The 13,874-nt window shown below is 40.8% G+C and overlaps 1 protein-coding gene across 14 annotated transcripts in view; it reads right to left on the reverse strand.

Annotated features, from left to right (window-relative positions):
* Positions 1–13,874, reverse strand: part of LOC111601264 (Down syndrome cell adhesion molecule-like protein Dscam2) — a 70,263-nt gene that overhangs the window by 35,844 nt on the left and 20,545 nt on the right. For 13 of the 14 annotated variants that reach the window (XM_030226080.1, XM_030226077.1, XM_030226074.1 and 10 more), the window contains exon 1: positions 4,025–4,053. In XM_030226080.1, coding sequence (XP_030081940.1) covers positions 4,025–4,038 — 14 coding nt within the window. In that variant the 5' untranslated portion in view covers positions 4,039–4,053. Of the gene's footprint in view, positions 1–245; positions 370–4,024; positions 4,054–7,240; positions 7,391–8,734; positions 8,906–13,874 lie in introns of those variants that run through there. The other variant, XM_030226087.1, reaches the window with a different exon arrangement.

Here is a 13,874-nt window from a genome sequence, read left to right on the forward strand (position 1 = left end):
TTGACGGCTTTACTCAGTTATAATTGGAAAAGTTTTACCTATAGAAGGGCACCGGATAGGCCTGAGCAGGACAGAAGATGGCAACGGTCTGGCCAAGCCGTATGCTGTCGCGTGTCAGGCCATCCTGTTTGTTGACACGTGGTGCCACGCTGCCCACCGGCTCTGCAGGAATTGAGTTCACAATTGAATGGAAAGAGCATTGACTAACTGAACTGCAAACGGCAAAGGATACTCGACTCATTTACCTATAGGCAGGCACAGGATAAGACTGTGCCGGACATTGTATAGCAATAGCTTGAGCTGTGCTTATGCGATCATGATTGAATTCATCCTTGCGATTCACTCGAGGCGCAACGCTGCCAATTGGCTCTGCAAATTGTTGTAGACCTTAGATATATTAACTACAGCTAGAGAACAGCCTGAATGTGTCATAGAAGGAGTGCTCGTGGCTTACCTATAAGCTGGCACGGGATAAGACTGAGCTGGACATAACAGCGCCATAGATCTATTGGCTTTCGCCAGAAAGATTCCCAATTTATCTTTAATTTCAACTTTGGGCGCAACGCTGCCCACGGGCTCTGCAAAGACGCGACAATAAGCTAACCGTATAAATCTATTTTCAACTCAAAAACTGCCTCAATATGGGACTAGAGTATTACCTAAATGCGGGCATTGGATAGGACTGAGCCGGACAAAGTAGAGCTAAGCTATTATCGGCTTTGGCCAAAAAGATGCCTGCTTTATCCTTAATTTCTACTTTTGGCGCCACGGAGCCAACAGGTTCTGCAAATAGTTCAAGAAGTATAAGAGCGAAGCCTGCTAGAAACGGCTTTGGATCAAAGGTACTCGACTACGTCAATTACCTAAACGCTGGCATCGGATAGCCCTGAGCTGGGCAGACCAGGCTTAAGGAGTTCGTCGATCTGATTATGGATATTTTCACTTTATCATTTATATCAACTTTGGGCGCCACTGAGCCAAAGGGTTCTAAAAAGGCGTTTGATTTAACAAATTGACAGACTTTGCAGGAAACTGCCTGAATGTTTGCTTGGCTCACCTAAACGTGGGCATTGGATAGCTTTGCGCTGGGCAGAGCATGCTCAATGATGCATTCAAGGACTTTGAAGAGAACTTCAGCTTGTCATTCATGTCCACCTTGGGCGGCACAGAGCCTATGGGTTCTGCAAAGGGTTTCAATTGCCGCTTAAATGCTAGAAACTGCCTGGAAGCCTTACCTAAATGCTGGCATAGGATAACCTTGCGCCGGACAAATTAAGCTCAAAGGCTGAGCGAGGCTTATAACAGAAATGGCAACTTTATCTTTCAAATCAACTTTGGGCGCCACAGTACCAATTGGTTCTAAAACAACAGAAGCAGCATATGAATTGAATGAGTATAGTAAAGTGGTTTAGCTGGCTAAATATGTTGAGTACTTTGATATACCTAAAGGCGGGCATGGGATAGCCTTGAGCTTTGCAAAACAGATTCAAAGAAGTATTTGATCTTTTTATGGCAAAGTCCATTTTGTCATGCATATCAACTTTAGGTGCCACGCTGCCGACGGGCTCTGAAAGCGGATCTTAGATTAGGAAAACTGCCTGAGGGTCATACCTGTAAGCGGGCATAGGATACGACTGGGCTGGACAAAGCAAGCTTAAGGCTTAAGAAAACTGTCTGAATATGGGCGTCTTACCGCGCAGCGGGCGTCGGGTAGGACTGTGCAGGACAAAGCAAGCTGAGGGATATGCCCTTTGGCTTATCTACCCATTTTATGCGATCATTAGCATCGACTTTGGGTGCCACGCTGCCCACGGGCTCTGCAATGATCAAGAAGCTTAACAAAATAGCCTAGAGAGAAAGAGAGCGCGCTGCCTGAATGCTGAGCGGGTCTTACCTAAACACAGGAACCGGATACGATTGAGCAGGACAAACTATGGCTAGACTATGATTCAGAACTACGCGAGCATAGTTAATCTCGTCTTTTATATCAACTTTGGGGGCGACACTGCCCACGGGTTCTATGGGTAGAAAATATAGGTTGAGTAGAGCCTGAATGTTAGTTTGACAGATTACCTAAATGCGGGCATGGGATACGATTGAGCTGGGCAAATGAGCGCCTTGGAGAGGCCAAGTTGAGTGCGCGCAAAAGTAAACTCATCTCGTGTATCAACTTTGGGCGCCACAGAGCCAACGGGTTCTATAAGCGTAAATTTCGAATACTTTCTTAATGAATTAAAGCAAATTGAATCACTGAATGTTGACAGCGGGCTGCTCAGACTAACCTAACAATGGGCACGGGATAAGCCTGGCCAGGACATTGCATGTCATAGTCTTCAGTCAACTTGACTTGCAGAACTTGAAACTTGTCGTGCAGACTGCTAATCTTTGGTGGCACAGATCCTATGGGCTCTACAAGGAAATATAGAATAAATATTAAATGCAAACTAACCGAACTATGGGTACAGGGTATGCTTGACCAGGACATTGCATAGCATAATCCTCGCTCAGCTTCACTTGAACAAACTGAAACTTGTCGTGCAGATTTGTTATCTTTGGTGGCACGGAGCCAATGGGTTCTAATTAAAAAAATTATATAAATTATAATAGCATTACTGAACCTCAGGAAACTAGAAAACCCGAAATGTTGGTTGGGACTAACCGAACAGCTGGCACTGGATAGGCCTGGCAAGGACACTGCATGGCAAAATTGTAGCCCAACTTCACTTGCATCAATTGAAATTTATCATTAATGTTTAGAATCTTGGGTGGTACGGCGCCAATGGGTTCTGTAATTTCACAAGAGTTAAAGCCTTGCCCTAAAAATGCCAAATTGAAAGCAGCCTGAAGTTGAGTGGGTAGCGAGTTACCTGTTCGTGGGCACGGGAAAAGCTTGGCCCGGACACTGCATGGCATATTCAGAGCCCAAAAGCACTTCCATAGTGCGCACTCTCTCGAGTAGATTCAGCTTAGGTGGCACGGACGCAACAGGTTCTAGAGCGTTTAAATGCTGACGCTTGAGCTCGGCTTTACAACTTGATCTACTACTTGAATGTTGAGTTCGAGTATGCGGGCAAAAACCTACCTATAGGCGGGTATGGGATACGATTGTGCAGGGCACTTGAGACTTAAGCTCTTTGCCACAAAGGCACGCGCATTGGCCACTTCGTCGTCTATGCTAACTTTGGGCGGCACACTGCCAATGGGTTCTGAAAGGAACACAAAATTGTGACAGGTTTCAAGTTGGCTAATCACAAAAGCTGCCTGAATGCTTAATGAAGTCGAGTCCTACCTATAGGCCGGAATGGGATACGATTGAGCTGGGCATTTCAGGCTGAATCGGGCACCCTGAACAGTCCTAGTATTGGACAGTTCATCAGCTATGCCCACCTTGGGCGGCACACTGCCAATTGGCTCTGTAAGCATAACAAATGCAAGACATTGGCTCAGATTATTTGAAAACTGCCTGGAACCCAGAGTCTAACCATATAAACAATTTAATTATATAATATGGCCTGCTCCTTGGTCAACTGCTCGTTAATTGGGCAATTTGCTGAATAGCTGCGAGACATGCCACAGGAGTTATGGCTGTACCTGAAGGCAGGCATAGGATATGATTGGGCCGGGCAGAGTAGGGCAAATCCGGCCTGCTGGGCTATCTCGCGTGTCTGCAGCTTGTCCTGTACGTTTATTTTGGGCTTGACGGAGCCAACGGGTTCTACAATATAAAATTCGAATTCCTTTTTAATGCCCGAACATGCACTGAAAACTGTCTGTCTGCTGTTGGCTTGGTCGAGGCAACGACTTGGGACCCACCTAAAGGCTGGCGTTGGATACGATTGCGCCAGGCAGAGCAGGGAGTAACTGTTATTTAGCTCCACGTCTATGAACTGATGTTTGTCTTGTGGATTGACTTTAGGACGAACGCTGCCAACGGGCTCTAGAAAGCGCAGCCAACTTTAGTATTAAATATCAAATCTACGATTGACTCAACTGACTGAATGTTGGTCTTGTCGACTATTCTTACTTGAAAACTGGCATTGGATATGACTGCACCGGACATTGTATGTTGAAACTGGTGCCAAACTGAACCTGCATCATTCTGAAGCGTTCAAGAAAGTTCAGCTTGGGCGCCACGCTGCCAACGGGCTCTGCAAAGGTTTATATGGCATGAGCGAAACTCTCAGCTGAGCTGTTGGGCTGGTACTCAAAATGTAGCATTACCTATAAGCTGGCTGTGGGTAGCCTTGAGCCGGACATAGAAGACTGAGGCTATGCAGATTCTTTACTTTAACATGCTTCAGATCATCCGCATTCGATATTTTGGGACTGACACTGCCAATGGGCTCTGTAATTGAAGCCAACTTATTGAAGCTAAGCTTTTGAAAACTGCCCTGGCTTGGTTGGGGTCAGGTATCAAGTGCATATTACCTATAGAATGGCTGTGGATAGGCCTGAGCGGGACACAACAAGCTCAGATCTTGAGCACTTTTGCCCTTAATATGATTATAGTCGTCGCCTGTATTGATTTTGGGACTCACACTGCCCACAGGCTCTGCAAAGGTAAGGTGAGGTGGTATGTGAAGCGGAAAACTGCCAGAATTTTGAAACAGGGAAAACTCTGCTAGACGTCTTACCTAAAGAAAGGCACTGGAAACGCCTGAGCGGGGCAGAGCAAAGTAATGCTATTTGAGAGCTGAACTTTTGTGGTGCGTGAATCATCGCCAGAAGTGAGTCTTGGACCAACGCTGCCAACAGGCTCTTTAAGAAACCAATACGAAAAGTTAGGCTATAATTTCTATGCCTCATTAAGGCCTATGTTGGGATATGGCGCATTACCTAAAGTAGGGCACTGGATAGGCTTGAGCGGGGCACATGAGTGAAACGGCTTGATTTAGTGGAACTCGTGTGAGTGTTATGTGCTCCTGATTGCCATTGCCATTCAGCTGGGGACTAACGCTGCCAACGGGCTCTGGATTAAAAGTTTCGAAACATGTAAATAATAATATTTTGAGTGCCTAAATGTTGGGCTAGTTTACCTATAGAAGGGCACCGGATAGGCTTGAGCTGGGCACATAAGCGCAGCACTCTGAGCCAGTGAAACTTTCGGGATTCGAATGGCATCATCGCCAGCTGTCACTTTTGGACTGACACTGCCAACAGGCTCTTTAGAAGCGGAATAATAAGAGTTTCGATTTAAAAATGGCAATTTCTATATTACTAAAACCTAGATGTTGGGCTAGTTTACCTAAAAAATGGCACTGGATATGCCTGGGCAGGACACAGCAGCGTGGCGCTCTGTTCCAAGTGCACTTTGAGTATGCGAGACTCGTCGCCACTCGTGAGCCGTGGTCCCACACTACCCACGGGCTCTAGAAATGAAATTGACTAGTTATTCAATGACTTCAACTGGACTGCCCTCATAGGTTGGGATAAGTCTTACCTAAAGAAAGGCACCGGATACGATTGTGCTGGGCAGAGCAAAGTGATGGTTCGCTCGGCCGCGTATTGCACAACTTTAATATCATTGCCAGAGAGCAGACGAGGACCAACGCTGGCAACAGGTTCTTAAAAAGGGAAAGCTCTAAGTTATAGCTGCAGACTGAGGAAAACTTTCCAAAGTTGGGTCTAACTTAAGAAGATGTCATTGGCTGGCCCACCTAAATAATGGCGCTGGGAATGCCTGAGCGGGACACAGCAAGGTGAGACTGTTGTTGGCCGCGCTCGTAAAGCTGCTACTAGTAAGTGTGGTTGGAAACTTGGGCGAAACCCTGCCGACTGGTTCTGTGAATGAAGCGAAACGGAAAATGAAATGAAGTTTTAGAAGTTTGCATTGCGTTAAAAATATGTGACTGGAACTATATATACATATGTATAAATATAGTTGTTGTTTGGCACTTACCTTGGGCGCATTTCGTAAAAAGTCGAAAGTGAAAATATTCAATTCAAATGCCCCGGTAAGGCAAGCTCAAAACGGACCACAACTGACATTTAATTTAACTCTCATTTAGCTTTATTTCAAGCTCATAGCATTGTCGAGTACCCTATCCCAACATTCAGGCAGTTTTCAATTTAGTACTAAGCGAGCAACAATTTTTTGAATTTAATTTTATTTTAATATTGAAATATATAAATTTTAAAAATATGAAAATTATTTTGTTCCTTCACAAAGAAAGAGATTTTAAGCAAAAAATCTTTTTGATTGAATATGGGAACGTAGCAATTTTTATCAAAATATTGTTGCTATTAATATATTTATTACCGAGCATTTAAGTGATCAGTAATTCGTAAATAAAACAAGGAAAAAGTTGTGAAATATATAGAAAAAAATAATATTCAAATCAAATTTTTCCTTGTTTTAACTTTCATATTTGGAATATTTTTAACTGTTTCAAATTTTAATTAAAATGCATAAATAACAATTTATATTTTATTTTTTAAAATTTAGATCAAATAATTTAGTTAATATTCCAAATATTTTGCTTAAAATCAACAGACCCTAAATTTATAGCATTTTAGCAAAATAATTTAAGGTCTGATAGATTTCGTTTTGGCCATGATAATTTTATGCAATTTTTGTATATACTTTAAAAAATATATAAAATATTTTTTAATATTTTTTAATATTTTTTTTAAATACATTTCAAATTGTTTTTTTTTTTTCTGTGTGGAAATAGTTAAACTATTTATTTATTTTGTTGTATATATTTGCATAAAATTTTCTTAGCAATTGTGAGCCTCAGTTATCAATATTTATGACTAAATATATTTTAAAAATTTTTAGAAAAAAACAAAATTAGAAAATGGTTTGAATGTTATTGTAAGATTTAATATTATTATAAATTTGTTATATGTTGATTTAAATAAATTAAAAAAATTAATTTCGATTTCTACGATTCATTTAAACTTATTAATTAATGTATTTCCATAAATATTTTATATATTTATATATAAAATAAGCTTTTAACTATTTATATTTTGACATTATAAATAAAATTTTGAAAGTTTTTAAGAATTTAAGCTTCTAAACATAATATTCAATATGATTTCACAATGAAAATTATTGTTTTAAAAATATTGACAATTTGACAAAAATTGACAAATATTTCCATTCAATTAAAATTTATATTTTAATATACTTTCTTTCATTTACTTTTTAGATTTATAATCTCTTCGTTTGATAACTGAAGCTCTTATAGTAATTTCTTTAACAGTAACAAATTGGGCAACAAGGCCAACTTACCTGTAATAACCAAACGTCCTTTGGTCGCACTGAGACGCGTCTCTCCAGTCAGACGATGCTTGGTGCGGCACTGATAGCTCTTGTATCCATCTTCAGGTCCAACTTCACGAATGTGTAGCTCACCGGAGGGCAGCACCAGATATTTGCCGTCTAGTTGTTGATTGATTAGTTGGAAAAAATATATTAGTGATGCTGCGCCTAAGCTCAACTTAAGCTAACATACAACAAAGCTACTTTTTATACAACTGAGAAAAAAATAGCTCAATTAAAATTTAATTTTAATTGAACTTTTTTTTGCTTCACAATTGAAAGGCACATGACAGCTTTTTATATACACAAAAACTTTATTCATATATAATTTAGTATTCGCTTTGAACTCAATGCCAATTCAAAATGCTATTCAACTGTTAGTAACATGCAATGTGACTTTCTCAATGCGAATTGCTTTAATCTTAGTCTTTAGTCTCTTTACATTTGCTTTTGCTGAAGTAAGTCTGAATATATTTGTTTTATATTGGGACAAGAATTTTAATAAATATTAACTTTATATTGAGTTCGAAAAGAGTCAAATGAGTTTATCTTAATTTCAGTCTTACAGCAACAATGGGCAATAATTACAAATCTTTTACTTAGAACTAACTATACACCATACAAGCAATCTTTTATTTATTGATAAGAAATTGTAGAAAATTTATTTTAAAATATTTATTAATTAGAAGAAGATATTTTGATGATGCATTTCCTATTCTAGAAAGTATTTATATTTTTTATTATTTTTATTTTATTTTTATTTATTTCAAGAATATATAGCACAAAATGTCAATTTTCTGTTTTTTAATTTCTTTTTCCACAATTTTTCTCACTTGTCAAAAAGCTTAAGTATTTTCTACAATTTCTTTGCAATATTCATACATATATAATATTCATGCAGTAACAAAAATGCGAATAGTTTTGGCTGTGAATGTGGATTATCAATAAATATGATGATATTTTGTTAAAGAGCCTTTTAAGGCTACGTTATGTATTTTGTATATGGTATATGTTTATACAGACTGTACAAACTGACATGATATAGTTATTAGCATTTTTGTTCATACATATTTACAGTACAACTATTTACACTAGGCTACAAAACAACGCTACTTTCAACTACATGAAGGGGTAGGTTCATGTGAATGGGTTTTCGGTAAGTCAGGAGCGACTTATGGAGTGGGATGGGATTGTAAAAAATAAAAAGTAGAGTTTCGGAGGTTGGGGCAAAAATAAAAATAAAGAAATAGAATTTGAAAGTAAAGCAAAAGATATCGAATGCCTAACAGCGCAGCAGTTAAGGACCTGTTAGAGAAAGGCAAGGACCAAGGCACTGAATGATTGATCAAGAAGCTGGCATTGAAATTGATATTGGACGGGATGAGTTGTTTGTTTTCGTTGAGTCTGTGTGTGTGGCACTAGAAGCAAGGCTAACTCTTAGAGAACTTAATGCTAGAGGTTTACCGCTAGCTGTGACATCGGCCTGCGGATATATCTCACGCTCCTCGTCCTCCACCCACGAATCGACCACAATAAAGTCGGCAACAAAACTGGGTATATGACATTTAAGAATGGCGCTATTTCCGCGCAGAATGGACTCATCCATGACATTGACGCTGTAAGATTGCGGCACAACTATACAAAAGGGAGACGGAAAGATAGATGGGCTTCCATGAGAAACGAGTTAAACCAAGGATAAATCATAAGGTGATTAATGATTGACGGGGGCCCCCTTCATGTTTCTACTGTGGCACTAAGTTAAACGAGTAAATTATGTACCCGTTATGTTCTTGGTGTAGACACCGCCCTCGGTATCGATCCAATCGGTAATATCGATGTGATCCGCCACGAACGAGGGCGTCTGACACTTGAATATAGCTGCATTGCCCTTGATCACATACTCATCGTATACTTGCGACTCAAAGAACTGTTTGACCACTGAAATGGCAATGTTTGATATCGGAACATGATGCGAAAAAGCAAAGATAATATATAGGAGGAGAGTTTAAAGTTGGGGATAGAATTTGGATCTGACTAGGCATTAGTCTAACTTAATCAATTAAATGCAGTTAACGCTATACCCATCGATTCATCGGGCAGAGGTCGAACGATTTCGACGCCTTCCTCATCTAGCCAAGCCTCAACATCTATGAAATCAGCCACAAACGAGGGCACCAGACACTTGAGCGTGGCTGAATTGCCACGCAGCACAAATTCATCGATGACGCGTGTCTGATAAAACTGATGCACAACTGGTAGAGAAACAAAGAGTTTCGGGCGCATAAAAAATGATTAAAGAAATGGTGGAAAAAAATGAATTACGGGGGAAACTTTATGGAATTGTGGGCGACCCAAGGAGAGAGTATCTAATAGGCCAAAAACTTTAATTGGAAATGTTATCGATGGTACCCGTCTCTTGGTCACTGTTGGGATAGTAATTGCGACCCTCTGAGTCCAGCCAGAGATCGACGAAAACAAAGTCAGCCACATACGAGGGTATCTCACACTTCATGACAACCGAATTGCCACGAATAACATATTCATTGTCAGCTTCCGACTCGTAGGACTGAATGACAACTGAGTTTAAAGAAAATTAAAGATCAAGTTTAAAGAAAATGGAGTGAGAATCGGGAGAGATTATTTGTAAGGCTAATCTAAGAACTAAGACTTATAGACACATATGTTTTGACGGCACTGTACCATAGGCGCCAGTTGAGTTATCTCGCCACAGCTCGACGCCCTGATCGTCCACCCAGGCCTCAATCTGCACAAAGTCGGCGACAAAGGAGGGAATCTTACACTTGACTACCGCCGCGTTGCCTTTAATGACATACTCATTCTCAGCCTCGGTTATATAGAACTGTGAGACGACTGCGTGAAACAGTTGGTAAATGAAACAGAAGCAAATTAATATGTAAAGTTGAGGATTTGTTGGGGATGGTTGGTTTTTTAACTAAGCTTAACTAAGAGCACAAATCAAGTCGAGGCACACCGTAATTATCGGAGAAAGACAAGACATTGCCCTCCTCATCAATCCACGACTCGACACGCACAAAATCAGCGACAAACGATGGAATGGAACACTTTAAAACGGCCGCATTGCCTTTAATGACATACTCGGTCATAATTTCGGCCTCATAGAACTGATTGACCACTGCAAATGTGTTGAAACAAGCGGGAAATAAGAAAATTATAAATAAGCTGGAAGATGTGTGAAGGAGGTTTACCCAATATTGAGTTAGTAGAAGCTAAACTAGTTTTCTCGTTTGTGCTTATATTATTTTAGTAGTACCATAATTGTCTGAGTAGCGCAGTTCGTTGCCCTCCTCATCGATCCAAGACTCAACCCGAACAAAATCGGCCACAAACGATGGAATGGAACACTTAAGTACAGCCGCATTGCCCTTGATCACATACTCCATTAAAATATCGGCGCCATAAAACTGATTAACAACTGGACAACAAAACGGAAATGAAACATTCATAAAGGAAAGAGTATAGTAAGATCAGGAACAGGGAATTTGGAGTTTGGGAAGCTACTGCTTAGGCATACAATGCAGAAACCAAATGAGGCAACTACCAAAACTATCCTCTGGTATATACTCCGTGCCATCGCTAGCCACCCAGGCCTCAACGCGCAAAAAGTCTGCCACGAAACTTGGTATGGTGCATTTGAGAACAGCCGTATTCCCCTTGATAACATATTCCGAAACAACTTCGGCTTCGTAGTACTGATTAACGACTGCAAAAGGGGAAAGTATTATGAAGCGCCAGAGCAGAAAGAACACGAACTGTAGACGTTAAGAAAATGAAAACAAAATGATGGGTAAAGGGGAAAATTGGAAAATTGGAAAATTGAAATTCCTATATAGATGCTATATATAAACTATTAACTTAGATAGCTGAGCTAATTGTGTACCCATGCCCTGTTGCTGATCGTCGAGCGTGCCATAGAGCTGGCCCTCTTCGTCTTGCCAGGAAACCACCTGCACAAAGTCCGCCACAAACGATGGTATGGAACACTTGAGCACCGCCGAATTGCCTCGGATGACATACTCATTGTTAACCTCCGATTCGTAGAACTGCTGCACAACTGAAGTTTTCCAAGGGGTAAAGATGAAAATGATTTAATGAGAGCAGGAGAGGATAGGGGGCAGAGGTGGATAACACCTTGCGTGTTATGGGCGTGTGAAAGTTTGTCAGCAGCCTAATTGAATGCGTCTACTAGAGTTGGAGCCCTTTAAGAGACAACGACAACAGTGCGCTGAGCGCATTTAATGGACCTTAATGCGCTATTTGATGAGAGATGGGCACGTAAATATTTAGTTATGCGCCGGCCAACTTCCCTGAGAAAGTCTTTTCTTGCGCCAGAGAGGTTAATAATAGTTTAAGAACATGGCTCATAGACACGCACTGAGAGAACAGGCAACGAGATAGATAATATACATAAATACAAAATGAAATAAGTTAATGAAAACATAATTGGTGGGGTTGGTTGGGGAGCGGGGCTTACACAACTGTACAAATTGCTCTCGATATACAATAACCTGAAGTAGAAAATTTGTTGCTTAACAAACCATATTCAGTGCCCGGCAAAAAGTCCTCATTGTGGTCCGTGTGCCAGGACACAACACTAACAAAATCGGCCACAAACGAGGGTATCTCGCACTTGAGAACTGCTGCATTGCCGCGTATCACGTAAGCCTTATTTACATCGGTATCGTAGTATTGGGCAACGACTAAATAAAGCCATAAAGCAAAAGAAATTCAAACATAGATCATAAGCTAAGCAAAACTTAAATTAAAAGAGCATAAATCGATGTGGAATCGTAATAAGAGGAAAAACACTTCACGAAGCCCTGACGGTTGTTGGTTTCTGTTGACCTAACCAGTGTTGGTTAATGGAGTTAGCTTGTTGCTATTATACAACTGTGCGGCTCTTTGTTTTTACAGTTATTAGTGAAGCATTTTTTGGTGTGGATTGTTGTTGGCGTGACTAGTACTTAGTACTTAGTACTAGGTGTTGGTTAACGGTACTTTACACAAGTCTTCTGTGTGTATGTAAGAGAGATGGAGTCTTGTGTTGTGTGTTGTGTTGGGATATAGTTTGCAAAAGTAGTTAAAGTAGTGCTGTTTTGCAACACACACGCACAAACACTCATAGACAAAAGCACACACAGATACACACACACACACGACAGAGAGCGGGACTATCACACACCATATTCAGTGTCTGGATAAAAATTCTCTTCCTGATCGGTGTGCCAGGATATAACATTTACAAAATCGGCTACAAACGATGGTATATCACACTTCAATATGGCCGAATTGCCGCGTATGACAAACGCCTTGTGTATATCCTCTTCATAGTGTTGCGAAACGACTAAACATATAGAAGAAACAAAATAGAAAATAAGTTGGGGAAACATTTGATTTTGATTTGAAATGGAAAATAAATGAAGGTTTTCGTATTGATGCCATGGTCATGCGTTTTAGTACACCTAAACCTAAATAGCAAACATAGCTAGAGGCTAAGAGGCATTTGCTCGTCGCACCATATTCTGTGCCCGGAAAGTAGTTCTCCTCCTGATCGGTATGCCAGGAGACAACCTCAACGAAATCGGCCACGAATGATGGTATCAAGCACTTGATCACCGCCGAATTGCCTCGTATCACGTGCTCCTTGTTCACATCGGCCTCGTAGTATTGTGCGACAACTGTAAGTGATTTGTGAGGTATATGAGGTGCGTTTAGTTTAGTTCTACTGTGCTCTATGAAAGTCTCACGCTCGAAACACCTGTGCAACCTTGATGACTTATTTAAGCAGAGTTCCTGGAAACAATTTGCGCATTTCCTGTTTGTCGGAAAACAATTAAACGAGCCAATTAAGTGGAAAGTGCGAACTAAACATAATCACAACATAAAGCCCAGTCCAGGCTTCATATTAATTAAAGCCATTCTATCAACGCGAATTTGGAACTGTAGCCCGTGCTCGAGACATAATTCATGTTGAGCAACAACACGGCTGGCCATTATCATCGCTCTCCACTTTGAGCATATTTTTTGGCTCTAAACAAACATGATAAATTCACTTAGTTAATAGGAACTGAGCCGAGTCGTGCGGAGCCAAACGACAATAATAAGCCCAAGCCGGGCGGGGGAATTGTAGGAGAGGTTGGGTTAGGTCTCATAACGTGAGCTAATGGCTGACTAACACGTCGAGCGCTGAGTGAGGAAGCCCGTTGATGATGACGAAGCGTCGTGGTGCACGGTCGCCAGGTGGCGAACCTTTAGGGGTTGCTCACATGCTTGTAACATAATTAGGAAAAAGTCATTAACTTCGGCCTATTTAGCGCTGGTTTATGCAAGCGGAAGTAATGGATATATCCACAGCGCGTTGACTGACAGCACAGACAGCCCAGGTTTGGGCTCTTCTTCCAACACCTGAGCACATGAAGAGAGCTCCTGCTATGAACACTTTGGCTACAGCCTCACGACGTTACATGCGATGATGGGCCAAGTGCTGTGACACTTGCATCATCAACAGCAACAACAACATTTTAGCTTACACAACGATTAATTGCAGTGAAATTGCTTAGATGAC

Source organism: Drosophila hydei, unplaced genomic scaffold (assembly GCF_003285905.1).
Source record: "Drosophila hydei strain 15085-1641.00,03,60 unplaced genomic scaffold, DhydRS2 tig00000060-arrow-pilon, whole genome shotgun sequence".
NCBI classification, from domain to species: Eukaryota; Metazoa; Arthropoda; class Insecta; order Diptera; family Drosophilidae; genus Drosophila; species Drosophila hydei.